General features: G+C 41.8%; 1 protein-coding gene across 1 annotated transcript; it reads right to left on the minus strand.

Annotated features, from left to right (window-relative positions):
• Window positions 1-371: 371 nt before the first annotated feature.
• On the minus strand, window positions 372-14,237 carry agpat4 (1-acylglycerol-3-phosphate O-acyltransferase 4 (lysophosphatidic acid acyltransferase, delta); the record flags this gene model as incomplete). Its single annotated transcript, XM_080740097.1, has 9 exons — window positions 372-481; window positions 2,349-2,547; window positions 6,513-6,588; window positions 8,292-8,394; window positions 10,055-10,208; window positions 11,293-11,454; window positions 12,613-12,782; window positions 13,650-13,731; window positions 14,142-14,237. The coding sequence occupies 9 exons, from the start codon at window positions 14,235-14,237 to the stop codon at window positions 372-374; spliced, it is 1,152 nt and encodes a 383-aa protein (XP_080596223.1).
• Window positions 14,238-19,907: the final 5,670 nt, after the last annotated feature.

Genomic DNA, 19,907 nt, shown 5'->3' on the forward strand with positions numbered 1-19,907 from the left:
CCAGTAGCCTAGTGTAGTCTTGCCAGTCGCTACGAGTTGGAATAAAAGATGCATATCCCAAACATATTTTTCAAAAACAAAACTACGCCGCATCAAGGAGTTTATTAGGTAGGCCCTAAAAGTATGTCCTTGAGCGCAGGGGAATTATTTTGGGTTAAAACTGAATCCGGTTTGATAGTTCCGGCAAATTGTAGTCCTTTGAGTACTACAACATGACGTAAAGTGGTTTCCTCTCCCGTCCGGATCAAACCTCTAAAAGTGAAGTGATCCCAGACTAGTTCTGCACTATCAAAGGAAAGCGTTCATAGCCAAAGCAGCGCTGCCAGACGGTCCACTCAACGCTGGGTTTCACACGCCGTCACTGGGAGCGTTCAGTCGTGGGTCGCGGCTTCTCCGTTCCTGAGGGGAACCTGGTTGTTTCCGTAGCTCGAGCCCTTGTTGATCTCAGTCTGGCCGATCATCCAGCGAACGCCCAGGGAAACTGAAACCATCAGGGAGAACCAAGTCAGATTTTTCTTTCTAAAGTAAAAGTTGCTTTATATTGCACTTTAATACACAATGTGGCCTTGTAATCTGTTGAAAATAGGCTACAAATGAAAAAAATGAGTGCTGCTAGGGGGTTAGGTAGAGTCTGAAGGAGGCGAGTGTTTCAGACTGGTGGAAAGTTGGACAGCAAGTCTGTCTGCAGCAGGGACGTGCTGGGCCCCTGATTCAGCCCGGGAAATACCGTTGTAGAGGCCCTCATTGCTACTCAAAGATTTGCTGTTTCAGATCGTGACATGCAAGTGACAAGCCAGTGGGCCAATTACGGTACATGAGTTATATTTTGTCGTTGTCAGGTGGAAACCGTGTATGTCCAAAACCGTTTGTTTTGTATTTATCATTTTAAAAATGATTTAAACTAGTGAAAACAGACGATCTACAAGCACACAACGCCTCGCACCGCGAGGCGTTGTGTGCTTGTAGATCTGCTGTTTTCACTACTTTTGTGCAACGGCCTTGTATGGTGAAGCAGGGCTTTGCTTTGCGAAAGAGATACGAGGTTTCTGCCCGACAGTGACGATTTACTTTGTCGGCTGCCCAGCCCCCAAAATGGAACAAAGGCCGACATTTTATTTAGATTTTTTTCCTAATGGCCGGCCTGGAGAGCCTGAGAGCAGGTTGAAGAGTTGAGGACGTTGGAGCGTCGGCCAGGGATGAGAACGGCATGTACTGAGTTTAGTTAGCTGATAGGTATGCAAACTCTCACTGTTTTGAATAACAAAATAAGAGGAACATCATTTGTGCAGATCATGTGATGAGAACAATGTTTCTCTCTGGGGAAAATACTCAGAATGAAAGATTGATGCATGCCTTCTCATAGTGAAAGTGTATTCTATATTCTATATAGTATAGAATGCTGCTGGCTTCAGGGGTCTTCAACCTTTTCAGGCCAAGGAAGGACCCCTTAGCTGAGAGATAGATGAAGCAGGGACCCCCACTACTACACATTGTATAAAATAGTGTTGCAGATGAAAGAAATGTTCATAGATTTCTTAGACAGCTTAGACTTGTTTGACAGCACTGTCATCATGTTGGAGTAATGTATGTTTTCAGACATTTAACCACTTGAACCGTCAAATACTTTTAGTCTGCTGCTCTTTTCCCTCTACCGACCTCTTTGCCAAAAATAGCCGATCTACAAGCTTACAACGCCTCGCAGCAAGCTTGTAGATCTGCTATTTTTGGCTAATGTTCCACTCAGAATACGGATGCTAGGTTTCAAGTGGTTAATGTAAAAAACATGATCATATCACGCAAAGATTTGTCGGCCCCCCCTGTAGTAACTCTCAAATATGCAAGGCAGATATGTTATACTTTGCACAGTAGTTGAACTTACATTTTAGCTGTCAAATCTGCTGCTTTACAGAATGTTTGGACAAAGAGAGGAACAGGTTATTTGGAACGAAAGAGAACGAGCTTTAGAAGCCGGTTCAGAGATCCACTTTTTACCAGTGGTTCCCAAACGTTTCAGGTCGAGTCCCACAAGAGAAATTAGAAGTTTGCCCGGGGACCCAAACTAGTGAGATCTACAAGCTCACAACGCTTCGCAAGCTTGTAGATCGGCTATTTTAACTACTTATTTTCAACTACTTATTTTCTTAGTTTTTTATTTTTATTATGAAAATGTTAGCTTTTTGGGAATGTTTATTTTTGTTTTGAAATAATAACAATTAAAAGCAAACTGTAGGAAACCAAAAATTTAAATTAAGGGACCCATACAAATTTGTCCGCGGCCCACAAATGGGTCCCGACCTACTTGTTTGGGAACCAGCGCTTTCCACTGACTGCGTCCGTATGGAACCTACCTGCACAGCAGACGCATACGGTGATCAGGACGGTGGCGACGGATCCAGAGGTGGCGAGTTGAGCGAGGAGCAGAGCGAGGGGGTACAGGAGCACACAGGACCACAACAACCAGTTGAGCAGGGCCCAGGGGCGCCGGGGAGGGCTCACTACAGGGCCAGGGAAGCGGCCCGTCTGGGAATACTGCTCCTGGAAGCTGTCCTGGGGACACACATGCACACACATGAATACCAGACCACTCGCCACAAAACACAGTCAAAACACAGTCGCCTCACGACTATCCGGCGGATAGACAGTCTCTGCCTGGTTTTCCTAAACGTAACCTCTGTAAACTATGCCTAAACGGTTAAACCTAACCTTAACCTCAGTGAAACTATGTCTAACCTTATCCTCAGTGAAACAAATAAGAATACCAGTAAGACTCCCTAATAGGGAGATAAGCGACCGTCAGGTCACATTGATGACATGACTCTGTCACAGCTTTGTGTGATTTTAGGGCAAAATCTGTAGGAGCAGTGTGCAAAAATCGGCCTGATGGTGGCTCTTAAATGGGACAGCTCCATGTTGATGACATGACTGTAGACATACTGTGTACCGCTTTGTGTGATTTTAGGGCAAAATCTGTGTCCAAAAATGTGTTTTACAAGAATCGTCCTCATGGTGGCGCTAGAAGAGGGCCATGTGAGAAATGAGTGGAGCGGAGGTTGTGGTTTGGTAGCCAAGGAGTGTGTGTTCAAAGTTGGCATGGATAGGGGCAACGGTGGCGGAGATATGAGTAGGGGAAAAGTGTGACGTGACGTGACAGACTGACAGCCGGTGGAGGTTTTGATAGTAACAATCTTAACCTCAGTAAAACCCTAACCCTAAACTTATGCCTAACCCTATCCTCAGCAAAACAAATATAAGAATACAAGAACCGCCCCACCAAGCGGTCGGTGTGAGGTCGGCAGAAAAGAATTAAAGCAAGCGTGTTTTAAGGAGAGCATTCCGGTTACCACAAACATACCATAGACACCAGGTTACATCAAGTTACCACAAACATACCATAGACATCAGGTTACCACAAACATACCATAGACACCAGGTTACCACAAACATACCATAGACACCAGGTTACATCAAGTTACCACAAACATACCATAGACATCAGGTTACCACAAACATACCATAGACATCAGGTTACCACAAACATACCATAGACATCAGGTTACCACAAACATACCATAGACACCAGGTTACCACAAACATACCATAGACACCAGGTTACATCAAGTTACCACAAACATACCATAGACACCAGGTTACCACAAACATACCATAGACACCAGGTTACCACAAACATACCATAGACACCAGGTTACCACAAACATACCATAGACACCAGGTTACCACAAACATACCATAGACACCAGGTTACCACAAACATACCATAGACACCAGGTTACCACAAACATACCATAGACACCAGGTTACCACATACATACCATAGACACCAGGTTACCACAAACATACCATAGACACCAGGTTACCACATACATACCATAGACACCAGGTTACCACAAACATACCATAGACACCAGGTTACCACATACATACCATAGACACCAGGTTACCACATACATACCATAGACACCAGGTTACCACAAACATACCATAGACACCAGGTTACCACAAACATACCATAGACACCAGGTTACCACATACATACCATAGACACCAGGTTACCACAAACATACCATAGACACCAGGTTACCACAAACATACCATAGACACCAGGTTACCACAAACATACCATAGACACCAGGTTACCACAAACATACCATAGACACCAGGTTACCACAAACATACCATAGACACCAGGTTACCACAAACATACCATAGACACCAGGTTACCACCACATACATACCATAGACACCAGGTTACCACATACATACCATAGACACCAGGTTACCACAAACATACCATAGACACCAGGTTACCACAAACATACCATAGACACCAGGTTACCACAAACATACCATAGACACCAGGTTACCACAAACATACCATAGACACCAGGTTACCACAAACATACCATAAACATCAGGTTACCACAAACATACCATAGACACCAGGTTACCACAAACATACCATAAACATCAGGTTACCACAAACATACCATAGACACCAGGTTACCACAAACATACCAGGTTACCACAAACATACCATAGACACCAGGTTACCACAAACATACCATAGACACCAGGTTACCACAAACATACCATAGACACCAGGTTACCACAAACATACCATATACACCAGGTTACCACAAACATACCATAGACACCAGGTTACCACAAACATACCATAAACATCAGGTTACCACAAACATACCATAGACACCAGGTTACCACAAACATACCATAGACATCAGGTTACCACAAACATACCATAGACACCAGGTTACCACAAACATACCATAAACATCAGGTTACCACAAACATACCATAGACACCAGGTTACCACAAACATACCAGGTTACCACAAACATACCATAGACACCAGGTTACCACAAACATACCATAGACACCAGGTTACCACAAACATACCATAGACACCAGGTTACCACAAACATACCATATACACCAGGTTACCACAAACATACCATAGACACCAGGTTACCACAAACATACCATAAACATCAGGTTACCACAAACATACCATAGACACCAGGTTACCACAAACATACCATAGACATCAGGTTACCACAAACATACCATAGACACCAGGTTACCACAAACATACCATAGACACCAGGTTACCACAAACATACCATAGACACCAGGTTACCACAGACATACCATAGACACCAGGTTACCACAAACATACCATAGACACCAGGGATGACATCATGATTTGGTCTCGGTTGTACCATGAGGGCCATGACTCTGCCCAATTCTCTTAAAGGAGTAGTTCACCCCCAAAATGACTTTTTTTCCATTGATTACTCACGCCATGCATGGAGACTAGAGATCAATAATATTGTTTAGTTTTTTGTCGCATTCCTAAGACAACAAATTGATTATAGTAAACTTACCCTGACGGTTTCACAATCCATTGCCATGCATTTGTATGGCAGTGGTAAAGTCCCTGCCCACAAGTGGGGGCCACTCGGCCAGCTCAGAGTTTAATAAGACTTTATTTGACTGTTTTGTCTCTTCATGTATACCTCTTTATGTATAAATAAAGCCTTTATTTGAACATAAATACATGCTATCACTTTTTAATCATCACCATGATGAATGAATGAACCCTGACTTGTTGAGCAACTTTTTAGTTTGTTGTTGAATGCCACTGTTCCGTGACTAGTGCAAACAGTTCTCTGCGATTGGTGAATCGTTTATTGTTATAGGACCTTTCATTTCACAAGGTGAATTTGCGTTTAGATTAATCCCAGAGCTGAGAGCTGACACAGCTCGCGGCAGTATCACCATGTTGTAAATATAAAACAACGCTTATTTTGCTTTACATTTCTTACACTCTTATCCAACCTAAAATAAACATTTACATGTGGCCAAAAGCAACCACACAGTAGAAGACTTGCAGAGTCCAATACACAAATGATAGACGGTGAAGCAAATGACATTCTAACAAGGAAACGGACCACTTCCTTGATTCCATGGCTGGGGGAATCCCGCCAAACGGGATCGGTCGCGGACCATCAACCACCTGTTACACCTGTCATAGGGGAGTATTGGGGGGGGGGGGGGGGAGAGTTGGACGAAGGTTCTACGTGCTCCCGGTGGGGGCTTCTCACTTGCAGGTGAGTCAGTAGGATACAACAACAGTGATACATTGAGGAGAAAAAGGGTCTAAAAATAAATGTCTACTCTAAATTAAGAAAATTATAATTACAGTATATATATATTTTTAGATTTTCTTCAACAACGAATACATACATGTTTTGTATAATGTAAAAGTATAATGCCTGTAAATTACGCAACATGTTTAAACTTCTTTTAGCCGACTCACATTATTGTTGAGCAACAAACATGACACTTTGTCACTGAAGCATAAATCAGGCTGTTGTGTAGATTATACATTAGGTTTTAAGATTCTGAAAACGAATGTGACTCAAACAGAAAGAGTCAAGCGTGTGCGTTGTGGTTTGTCTAATGCGTCTAACCTTCTCCTGGTAGAGCTTGTGCAGCCAATCGGCACACTCTGCTTCCTCCTCAGGGACCGCCTCCAGAGGGATCCTCCTGCAAGCGGAAAGAGACGTCAGACTGACAGAATAGACCGTTTGTCAGCCTTCTGATTGGTCCCTGAGACTCCCTGACTGGCCAACCAGAAAAAACATTCACTTTTTGCTATCGGGGGTGGAGTTTGTGCAGTGGAGAATGTTGCTTCAGCCTTTCAAAAACTGTCCGCACTGCGCGACACGGCAATCGGTCGCGCAATCGGTACGGCCGCGGTAGGTGATAGCGATCACGCTCATCATAATGAATAAGCTTCAACAAACTAGTTCACATGGACCTTATCAATGGTCTAACTAGTTACGATTGGGTACATATATTTTAAATGGGCAGAATTACGATTGTGTGAGGAGAACAGATTATAGTTCTCCTCTTCCTACCCAAGATGCAATGCGCTTTCTATTTCTATACTATTCTCTCTCTGATCCAGAGGATTAAACTAATTAAAACATATATTTTCGGGGGGAAACTACTGTTTTGCTATGTAATTACTGTACCCTTTTCTTCCCTTTTTATTAATATCACGTAGATGTGTTTTTTTTGGTACTTTATATAGCTGTAATGAGGCTATGAACAAAAAAAAAATCCCATCCACTTCCACTATAAAAGAATCTGCAATAGTGATTCTGTCCCACTGGGATTAAACAAATTAAAACATATATTTTCGGGGAAATCCCCTGTTTTGCAATGTAACTACTGTACCTTTGTCTTCCCTTTTTATTAATATCACCTAGATGTTTTTCCTTTGGTACTTTATATAGCTGTAATGAGGCTATGAAAACACAAAAAAATCCCATTCACTGCCACTATAAAAACAATCTGCCCAGGGAAAATGTCCCATCATAGTAACAGGGCAGAATGGGGCGGGATTTGCAAACTAGTCTATTACTGCAGGTAAGCCAGGCAAAGCACACTCTACCAAACGTCACTCTTCATTCTTTAACACTTGTGCTCTTGAATAAGCCGCCATGAACGTGTATCATTCACAGGACATTTCCTACACACACGCAACTGGTTGGCGAGCTGACTCAGCGAATTTAGCGAGATGTCCACGACTGGTTGGCGACCTGACTTTGGCGACATGTCCCGCTAAGTTGGCGACTTGGCGAGTCGACCGGATACCGGAAAACAAACCCGACCCTTTGTGTCAAAATGCAGTGGTGGAAAAAGTACTATGCTTTTTTTCACTTGAGTAAAAGTATCAATACAGCAATGTAGAAGTACTCCGTTACAAGTAAAAGTCCAGAATTCAAAATGTACTTGAGTATGAAGTGCATTAGTACGAAGATATTGGCATCAAAATATGCTTATGTACCAAAAAGTACAAAATGTTTGAAAATAGCTGATCTACAAGCTCACAACGCGTCGCGATGCGACGCGTTGTGAGCTTGCAGATCGGCTATTTTCAAATAGCCAAGGTATAAAATATGGCTAAAGTGGTTCATGTATGTTTTTTTTATATTATAATTTATACCTGTAAAGTAACAATGACTAAAGTTTTCAAATACATTTAGTGAAGTAAAGTACAATATTTTGATCCTAGATGTAGTGGAGTAGAAGTAAAAGTATTGGAAATTGCAATTACTCAAATAAAGTACAAATACATCAAAATTGTACTGAAAAAGTACATTACTTAAGTAAATGTACTCAGTTACTTTACATCACTTGTCAAAATGCATTCAAAAGTCAAGTGTAATGTGTGTTAATACCTCACGTATAAGTCGGCGTGATACTTTTTCCCGTTAAGAACGCCCAACAAGGTCGGAACTTGGTTGTCTCTGAAGTTCAGCGTGGAATCGTACACAGCAGCGACTGCACGAGACAGAGAGAGCACCGTTAAAGACCTGGAGCCCGCTTTGACCAGTATTTATGCTTTAGCTATGAAAACATAGCAGATACAAGCTCACAGGGTGCCACAGAGTGCCACACTGTGAGCTTGTAGATCTGCTATTTTTGAATAGATGTACGGTATATCTTTTTTAAAGCGAACATTTGTAACTCAAATATTTGCTTTAGGGGGGTCCCTCCCTGACACATAATATTTCGAGATGGGGTTGGCGGCCAAATACATGTAATTCTAGGGGGTCCTTGACATGAAAAAGCTTGAGAACCACAGACATAGAAACATACATTTTCATGATTCTTCAAAAATCTTGCAGCGTGACACACTCTCGGCGCCGTGCTGTGAGCTTGTAGATCTGCTATTTTTTAATAGTTAAAGCATAAAATAATGGTTAAAGTAATGATGCGTAATAATAACTGATACTCCTGACCGATTAAACATTTGATGTGGATTCATCAGAATGGACGAACTCACCTTTCCCTCTGAGGTTCTGCACGGTGAATCAGAACTCACCTTTCCCTCTGAGGTTCTGCACGGTGAATCAGAACTCACCTTTTCCTCTGAGGTTCTGCACGGTGAATCAGAACTCACCTTTTCCTCTGAGGTTCTGCACGGTGAATCAGAACTCACCTTTTCCTCTGAGGTTCTGCACGGTGAATCAGAACTCACCTTTTCCTCTGAGGTTCTGCACGGTGAATCAGAACTCACCTTTCCCTCTGAGGTTCTGCATGGTGAATCAGAACTCACCTTTTCCTCTGAGGTTCTGCACGGTGAATCAGAACTCACCTTTTCCTCTGAGGTTCTGCACGGTGAATCAGAACTCACCTTTTCCTCTGAGGTTCTGCACGGTGAATCAGAACTCACCTTTTCCTCTGAGGTTCTGCATGGTGAATCAGAACTCACCTTTCCCTCTGAATCAGAACTCACCTTTTCCTCTGAGGTTCTGCACGGTGAATCAGAACTCACCTTTTCCTCTGAGGTTCTGCACGGTGAATCAGAACTCACCTTTTCCTCTGAGGTTCTGCATGGTGAATCAGAACTCACCTTTTCCTCTGAGGTTCTGCACGGTGAATCAGAACTCACCTTTCCCTCTGAGGTTCTGCACGGTGAATCAGAACTCACCTTTTCCTCTGAGGTTCTGCATGGTGAATCAGAACTCACCTTTTCCTCTGAGGTTCTGCACGGTGAATCAGAACTCACCTTTCCCTCTGAGGTTCTGCACGGTGAATCAGAACTCACCTTTTCCTCTGAGGTTCTGCATGGTGAATCAGAACTCACCTTTTCCTCTGAGGTTCTGCACGGTGAATCAGAACTCACCTTTCCCTCTGAGGTTCTGCACGGTGAATCAGAACTCACCTTTCCCTCTGAGGTTCTGCACGGTGAATCAGAACTCACCTTTTCCTCTGAGGTTCTGCATGGTGAATCAGAACTCACCTTTCCCTCTGAGGTTCTGCACGGTGAATCAGAACTCACCTTTTCCTCTGAGGTTCTGCACGGTGAATCAGAACTCACCTTTTCCTCTGAGGTTCTGCACGGTGAATCAGAACTCACCTTTTCCTCTGAGGTTCTGCACGGTGAATCAGAACTCACCTTTTCCTCTGAGGTTCTGCATGGTGAATCAGAACTCACCTTTCCCTCTGAGGTTCTGCACGGTCACCCAGAATCCTTTGGTCCGGGGCAGGAGATGGTGCTTGAGCCGGGGCAGACCTTTGCTCTCTGCCACCTGCATGCTGACCTGGTGCTTCTGGGGGGTGAAGCGGGTCCCCTCACAGAACAGCAAGAACTGCATGGCCCCCAGGAAATGAGATGGCTCATTATCATTAATAACACAATCCCCAAACATATAGGCCTATAGGGTGATATGCCATTCTGATGATGAAATGACTTGGGATGGGACGATGTCTGTGTCACGATTATTCGTGAACGAAATAATAGCGGTTTACGATATTATCGCGATAATCAAAATATCCCCAACATCCATTATTATTCTGGGGTGGAACATTTGCCCCAAAAATAGCAGATCTACAAGCTCATTGCGACGCGTTGTGAGCGATTTTTTGCAAAGAGATTTGGTAGAGACTGAAAAAAAAGAGTCAGTTTTACCAATTATAGAGGGTTTAGGCTAAATGGTACCAAATATGCAGCACGGGAAAATAAAAGGTGAATTGTTCCCAGTGCATGAAGGAGGACAAATTCACGATAAATTAAATCTCCACAATACAAATATTGTGAGTGTTTTTTTATCACGATAAATGATGATAGCGATTATTGTCCCATCCCTAGAAATGACATAATCAGTTTATCTTGTTTTAATCCAGGGTTCCCACGGTCATGAGATTCCTGGAAATATTTTGAATTTAGAAAAATATTTTTCCAGTACTGTAAAAGTTTTGGAATTGATCAAGGGTCCTGGTAGGTACTGGAAAAAATAACTATGCATTGTCTTTCGTTATTGATTTTTTTTATACTGAAATTACAAATTAAACATTGGCCAAATTGTCAAATATCAGAGGCAGAAATTGTGAAAATAGCAGATCTACATGCTCACAACGCCTCGCAACGCGAGGCGTTGTGAGCATGTAGATCGGCTATTTTCACAATAAAACCGTGTTATACAAAATTCCTCAACTCTCTTCAAATATGATTATTTCGGGGGTCACGGCCTGAAAAGGTTGAGAACCACTGGCATACACTACCTGTCTTTGGGCATTGTGCAATGTGCATAGGAGTAAGCGACTCGTTATTGAGCTGAATTATTGTTATATAGTCCTGGAAATCGGGTTAAATATTCTGGAAAAGTTTTGGAAAAGAAATTAATTGGTAAAGATGTGTGGGAACCCTAAAATCCCGCCGGCACTGAGTCTCACCCAGAAGTGCTCTGGATAATCCTGCAGCTTCTGAAGACTCTCAGCCACCGTTCTTCTGTCTTCCTCCCATTTCCTCTTACAGAACACTATCTCCAGGAAATACCACATCCAGCCGATCACAGGCACGTACGCCAGCTCCTTCTTGGCTAACACTTTGGAACTCTGAAAGAAGTTTACATTAGGCCTAGAATTATTGAATGCTTTAACCAGTGAAAAATAGCAGATATACAAGCTCACAGCGCGGCACCGAGTGCCGCGCTGTGAGCTTGTAGATCTGTTATTTTTGAAAATGTGTGCAAATCTTTGAATACATCTATTTTCAAAGCGAACGTTTGTAACTCAAATTTTGCTTCTGGGGGGTCCCTGGAACTAAATATTTTGTTATCATTTTGGGGGTCCTTCACATGAAAAGGTTTGAGAACCACTGACACAGTAGTCTCTCAAGAACAGACCAACTGAGCTCCAGTTAAGTGAAAAGGACCTTTTCTTTGACGATGGCTGGCCAGATTGCTGACATAGAAACATAGGTTTTTAAAAAAACCTTAGAAGGATTCAAAAGACACTTATAGAATCGGGTCATAATTTAAATTTTCACGACTTTTAAAAAATAGCAGATCTACAAGCTCGCAGCGCGGCACTCGGTGCCGCGCTGTGAGCTTGTATATCTGCTATTTTTCAATAGTTAAAGCATAAAATAATGATACACAATAATGTGTACCCGTTCTGAATGGGTTTTAAAGCTGATTAGAAGAGTCGAAGGAGGAGGACACCAAAATGTATACTCTAGTTATTGTCCAGTCACTTGTGTAATGTCGTTTAAATATTCGGGGGATTAGGAAAACTATACATTTTTGGAAACTTCAGAGTGTAACAAATCATAAAATCATGATTCCGAATCCATTGCAAGCATTTGTTTTTCCACAAAACTGTGAAAAGAGATGACTCGTCACTAATCCATAGTTTTGTGGGGGCGTTTTTAGCCCAAGGAATGTTTATTTGTGCAAAGCAAATGCTTGCAATGGATTCAGAATAATGAAAAAAGAAAAACCCTATAGTTTGACCCCTCACATGTTACTTAAAGCAGATTTATTTCCTGTATAGTAAAGTTAATGGGACCCAAACTTTCAGCAGCTGTCAAAAATTCCCCAAGGATCTTTGCAAAAAGAAACATGGATTTTCTGATTTGTTATACTCTGAAGTCTACAAAAACATATAATTTTCCTAATCCCCTGACAATTTGAACGAACCTTCAGTTTTGGAAATATTGAACTGGACTATTAGGAGACCAGTAGATGTATCTAACCAATGATTTGCCCTCACCCCGAGAACGCCGAATCTGTCGCAGAAGGTCCAACCACACAGGAAATCGATCTCAAAGCTGTGGTTGAGCACCACTATGGCATCTTCTTTCCCATACAGTGGGTAGTTGTTGGGGTCCGTGTAGAGCGTGCATTCAGTTCCCGACCACCACTCCAGGAGCGCCACCATCTCTGGGGTTAAAGAAAAGGCACATAATATAGTAAGTTCTACTTAATTAATGGTTAATATACTCTGTGCCAAAAATAACCAATGTACAAGCACACAACACATTGCGTCGCAAAGCACTGTGAGCTTGTAGATTAACTATTTTCAGTGAGCCACATCATCATACAAGTATAAGTCAATCATGTTTAACAAGAAGACACAAATGGTCTGTTGACACAAATGCAGGGATTGCAAAGGTTACAAATCAACTGAAAACAGTTTCCTTATCCATATTAAGTACTGTAATACTTAATATACGCTTGTCTGTTGGCAGGACAGACACAGGACCGACCCAATCCTATCTTAGAACGAGATTTGATAAGTCACAGACTTTGTTGTCAGCTGACTGGCAGGGAGTGAGTATGCCAGGGGGTTTCACAAAGGTCACCCCTGTAAATAACATTTTCATCCACAGCACCCCTGAATCACACTGTACATTTCTATAATCTTACATCATATTGGAAGATATATCCGTTTCCATCAGAACTGACTGAAAATAACTTTTATACTTGACGTTTAACCACTTGAACCACAGCATGCCTATTCCGGGGGGAAGGTTCACCAAAAATAGCCGATCTACAAGCGGCTGTACAGTAGATGGAAAAATAACTCAAGTACAGTGCAAATCAAGTCTGTTTTTAAGTGATATTGATGTAGTGATATTGATGTAGTGATATTGATGTAGTGATATTGATGTAGTGATATTGATGTAGTGATATTGATGTAGTGATATTGATGAATTCCAAAATATCATCAAACTATTCTGTGGCACCCCTGGACTGGCATAACGGCACCCTCCCACTTTGGGAAATCCTGGAGCAGGCTGTACTCACGGCTGGAGACGCAGTATCCCAGTCTGCAGTTGAGCCTCCTGGCCAGCTGTTTGTCCAGGAGCCACAACGGCAGAGTACACACCTGCAGGAGGGGGGGGCAGATGGAAAGATTCAATATCATGATATTTTTCCAAGCGGTATCACGATACTCAATCTTATCACGATTCTTTTTATGTTGGTTTTCATGGTTATTTTTCAGGTTACTTAACAGTACAACCACCTACAAGGTAAAAAAAATAAAAAAATAAAGGAAACAAAAGAGTATACTAGACCATTTAGATCAGTGGCATTTTAAAAACTACTGATTTAGACCAAAATGCAGGTTTAAACGAATTCTGCAATGAATCTCTGTATTAACAATACGACAGCCTTTTTTATAAGGCTCTCCCTCATTGTACCACGATATACAGTGTACGATATCTCTGAAAAGGCATATCGTGGAGACACTGTATCGTCTCAACGATATTTATCACCATATGGCCCAGCCCTAACCTGCAGGAGGTTGACCGTGAGGCCGCTGAGCAGAAACACACAGCAGATGAAAAGGTGGCACAGGAACTGAGACTTCAGCAGCCGCAGGAGGCCCATCTCTCTGTGAAGGACACACATGTTGTCATGAAAACATGTAAAACATAAAAAAATAACTAAAGACTAAATTAAAGGGGAACTAGGCAAGTCTGTGTGTATACAAACACATTTTGGGGCGGCATAGCTCAGGGGTAGAGAAACCGACATTAGAACACGAAGGGTTCCCAGTTCGGATCCGGGCTCCCCCTGAGTTAATGTCGAAGAGTCCTTGAGCAAGACTCTGAACCCCTAGTTGCTCCCGGTGAGCAGGTTGGTGCCTTGCATGGTTTCCTCTGCCATCGGTGTATGAATGTGTGTGTGAATGGGTGAATGTAATACAAAATCTCTGTAAAGCGTCTTAGATAAAAGCACTATATAAATGCACCATTTACCATTTACATTCCCCCCTCCCCCTCCCCTCTATGACAGGCATCAAACAGGTTGTTGTCTTTGATGCTTTCATTGATGAAGAGAGATCACTAACGAGCACTTGACACTTTTGCGGCCCGATCAATTACCTCAGTGCACAACCCCTTTGAAGTTCAAAGGGAGCAATTAAGAGCTCTGGCTGAGAAAATACAGCCAGGGGGTTGTGTCTTTCTGCAAGGAAACACCCCAGCACAATAATATAGTGACTGATAACGGGAAATGACCGCAAAAAAAATTATAGACATAAATATCATCGTTGTCGGGTAGAAAACTCGTATCTCATATCTCATATTTGTACGTTCTTTCGCAAAGTAAAGCCCTTCTTCATTGCACAAGACCATCGCACAAAAGTAGCGAAAACCGCAGATCTACGAGCACACACTTGTACATTGGCTGTTTTCACTAGTTTAAATCATTTTAAAAATGATAAATGCAAAACGAACGGTTTTGGACATACAAGGTTTTCACCTGACAACGACGATATTTAAAATAGTCTTAAAGTTACCTAGTTTCCCTATGATTTATGGCTATAAAACCTTACAAAAACATTATTAATTTTTTAACATGACATTTTCCTGTGATTAGGACTCCTACAATACCATCTGATTTAAAAAAAAAAAAAAAAAATGACCAGTAGAAATTAATTCGGGTGTTTCTCCATTGCATGTGTAACCTCCTGGATTCAAACCCCGAGTCTCCCACATGGTAAACCAAACAACTACTGCTCATCCAGGGGGAATAACGGCTTTCTTTCATCTCATTCCCTCCCAGGCTGAATGGAGCCTTTGAGGTCAAGGATAGCTTCCAGGACTAAACATGGAGAACAAGCACTGCCCCCCCTTTTCTTTGACTTAATCATGATAACATCTATGGGCTGGTGTGTCCTCAGGCAACTGACTACCTTTCTGGACCTCACAGCTCACACACCAGCCGTTTCATTAAAGAAGAAAAGAAAAAGAAGGATACAGTATATGACCAGACATGTCTGCATGTCCCATGAGATGGGGCCAGAATGTGGGTCCTATTGTCTGGGGGGTGGGGGGTGGGGGGGCGGCTTTCTGGAGGCAAAGCCACATGGGACAAAATGCCACCAATTTGTAAGATAAATATCACTTTTATAAGGAATGTGCATAGCAGTATACGTAAAAAAGTATGTTTTATTGTTTCAAGATTAATTTAGCTTTTCTTATTACTTGCGTCGGCAGAGTGTGCAAGTTCTGCGTACGGCTGCGTATGTATGTGTACATATGTTCGTATGTACAGTATGTCGGTGTCTGCCCGTGTTTAAGCCTGTGTTGTGAGCTTGGAGGTCGTCTATTTTCTATATTTTCATCAAAAGGCCCTTTTTTGAAATTTCAGGCCCTGCCTCTCTAACATTCTCTGCACGTCCCTGGGACCAGCATTCCTGGTGATGCCAGTGTGATGCCAGTGGTGAGCGCACCTCATGGCACGCTCTGCTGGCAGTACAAGGCGCAAGTTGGCACCTCGACAGAGTGCAGTTCTAGTTTATATACTAAAAGTGTGTTTGTTTTGCTGGGTGGCCCAGGGCAACGTTGTACACAGGGACGTGCTGGCCATTGGGAAAAGTGGGACAACTCCCGAACGGCCGGTTCATTCCCGGCCGGTCCAGGCCGAGCCATTAGGAGAAAAATAAAAATAAAATGTCGGCCTTCGTTCCATTTTGGGGGCTGGGCAGCCAACAAAGTAAATCGTCACTGTCGGGCAGAAAACCTCATATCTCCAAGTTTCAAATTTGTAATTTTTTTCGCAAAGCAAAGCCCTGCTTCATCAAACAAGGCCGTCGCACAAAAGTAGTGAAAACAGCAGATCTACAAGCACACAACGACTCGCGGTGTGAGGCGTTGTGTGCTTGTAGATCGGCTGTTTTCACTAGTTTAAATCATTTTTAAAATGATAAATACAAAACAAGCGGTTTTGGACATACAAGGTTTCCACCCGACAACGACGAAATATAACTCATGTACAGTAATTGGCCCACTGGCTTGTCACTTGTCATGATCTGAAATGGCAAATCTTTGAGTAGCAGCAGCGCTATATAGAGAGAGATGTCTCTCTATAGCGCGCAATGAGGGTCTCTACAACTCTTTTTCCGGGGCTGAATCAGGGGCCCAGCACGTCCCTGGTTTATATACTAAAAGTGTGTTTGTTTTGCTGGGTGGCCCATGCAGGGCAACGTTGTACAGTCAGACCACTTCTGTTCAGACTGACTTCCAGGTAGTGGATTCCCTGGAGCCGTGGTGCCCAGAACGAGGGCTTACTGTACACAGGTGGATTAGGGAAGTGCAGACAGCCTGCGTCTGTTTGTGGTGGTTATAAGATTCGGGTTTTTAAAAAAGCCATATATTGTGATTGTAATACTTGCCCGGGGGCCACATGCGGCCCTCACCTTCACTTATGCGGCCCGCAGGTTGATAATGGAGTACTGATATATTATTGATTTCAGCTGTTACAATTCCAAACATGGAAAATGTTTGGAATGAAAAATGACCTGCTTTAATTACTTCGATCTATTTCAGTAGCTAAATTACTAGTATTCAAAAGTTATTGTATTTTTTATGTCCAATGCATTTGTATTTAAGTTCATAAAGTTAACATAAGAACATATACTGTAAATGCATTTCACATTTTAAAAAAAGAACAAAAAAAGTTACTTTTCAGGATTCCAATTCAAAAATAGAAAAATAGCAGATCTACAAGCTCAAAACGCGTCGCAGAATATGCATTGTGGCCCTCTGGAGTGAGTGTGAAAATGTAGTGGCCCTCTCCATCATCAAAGTTGCCCACCCCTGCTATAGAGTGTGTGTTTGTGTGCAGTAACAGTGGTCCTTGAGCAAGACACTGAACCCCTCAATAACAGCCAGTCAAGTGAAAAGAGCGACTGAACTTTTCCTTGGCGATGGCTAGCCAGATTGCTGAACCCTAACTTCTCCTGGTGAGCAGGTTGGTGCCTTGCATGGTTTCCTCTTCCATCGCTGTGTGTGTGTGTGTGTGTGTGTGTGTGTGTGTGTGTGTGTGTGTGTGTGTGTGTGTGTGTGTGTGTGTGTGTGTGTGTGTGTCAATGTGAAGTACATTGTAAAGTGCTTTGGAAAAAGTGCTATATAAATGCAGTCTATTTATAGCAATGACTACTCAGAGCAAAAAAACTTGGTGCACCAGTTTGTGCACAAAGTTATTATCCTGTTATTGTCCTCCAGATGTTTAGTTATAATGTGATTATCAAGGCAACCCAAGCTCCCCCCCAAAATGTGTGCGTGCGTTACATTAGAGAATCAGGACTCAAATACACATTTTCATGTTCTGCATTAATGGGTGGATATGCTTTATATTGTTCATAATATGGAGACCTCCATGATCTGAAAGTTAAGTGTGTTGTACTTTTAAAGCATTAAAGATAACCCTGTTTGAAGGTAAATAATATACTGCACATTAAGCAACACCTTAGTTTGCCAACCAGGGTGTGACAGCCTTATATTATTAAGACTCCTGTAGATGTTGACATAGATTGAAAATGTCAACATTGTACGAGAGTCTTAACCCATTTAGGCCTATATTGTTTAATGCTATTGAAAAATAGCAGATCTACAAGCTCACAGCGCGGGCCGGCACCAAGTGCCGAGCTGCGAGCTTGTAGATCTGCATGTTTAGATCTTGCATATTTGAACATGGGACCCTCCAAATTAATCATATTTAAATTGGGGACCCCCAAAATAATCATATTTGAACTGGGGACCCCCCACCCTGATAATCACTTAGGGAGTTGAGGCATTACACTTCCGGTTCCACAGATAAATATTGTGAAAATATCAGATCTATACTTAGCGAGGAGTTGTGAGCTTGTAAGTCTGCTATTTTTGTTGCCTCTTTCTGATTTTCCGACAATTTGAGCAATGTTTGACCAGTTTTTTTGTGGATTACTTTTGATGCAGTGATGGTCTTTTTTCTTTTCTTTCTTTTTGAGGTATTATTAAAAAGGTCTTAAAAGTCCTCAAATTGTCACTTCACTGCCATCTGGGGACCTCCCAAACAAAATCACGACCCACAGGTTGAGAGCCACTCTACTAGTAGCCTAAATACCATGGCAGCAGTTTACATCTTCACACTTGGGAACTTGCCAATGTGTCGGTTGCTAGGGAACCGCTTGGGTTCAAGTTCAAGTTTATTTCCTGTGAGAAAATAAATAAACTTGAACTTAGAGAATGTTTAGTGTGAAGACACCTGATCCTAAAATAGACAACTATTAAGGTATTTTAATAATGACATTTATGTTCATAGGGTTTGGGTAAGGTATTTTAATAATGACATTTATGTTCATAGGGTTTGGGTAAGGTATTTTAATAATGACATTTATGTTCAAAGGGTTTGGGTAAGGTATAGGAATTAAGGTCAGTTGTGGTCAGGGCACTATTACTCAGGAGAGTAATTAGGTTATTACATATTAGGTATTAACATTATATTATTTATTACTTGGAATCAAGAATACTAGTCCTATTATTCATTTACATAGAGCTATATAACATATTACTTTTGATCCCATCCAAAAAAAGGATGTACAACAACATAATCTGTTTAGCCAGCTCCTTTTAGAACTGAATCCATTATTTGAATAATAATGATAAGAGTCACCAATCAGCCAAAAAGGCTATAAAATAAAGCAGCAATCTCTATTGACCTCGATCTTAAATGAAATGTTTTTCAAAAGGCAGCAATATGTAATATGTTCAAACAACTGTAGGCTTACATGTAAAACTATTACTGTTTTCGGTAGCCTAATATTACAGTAACTAACATATTAGAAATTAGTTACTGCCTAGTACCACTGGTTGTAGTCAACGTTATGAATGAATCAGTTATTGTGCTGAACAGCTGTTTACTTAACGATATACACACTTTATTAATAGTGGATTTCACAGTGTTTGACTGCATAAAACCTACATCTAAACAGTCAGAAAACCCCAACTTAATATGAACAAAACGGCCTGCTTGGTTAACTTGTGCTGCAAGTCCTTCAACAACTTTAAACACCAGTAAAATGCATGAAATAGTTTTACCTCGCTTGTCTGTATGAAGTGTCCAGTGAAGTGAAGTCCCTCCACAAATTATAGTTCTAGCGATGATGTTGAGGTAATAATAAAACCCGAACACAATTCTATACAGAAGGGAAAAGCCTCAAGGACAGCATGTCAACTTTTCTTTTTTTTAATATTCCATAATAACCGTGCTTGTGTCCATTGAGAACTTCCA

This window comes from Nannobrachium achirus, assembly GCF_963921795.1.
Source record: "Nannobrachium achirus genome assembly, chromosome: 13".
Lineage (NCBI taxonomy): Eukaryota > Metazoa > Chordata > Actinopteri > Myctophiformes > Myctophidae > Nannobrachium > Nannobrachium achirus.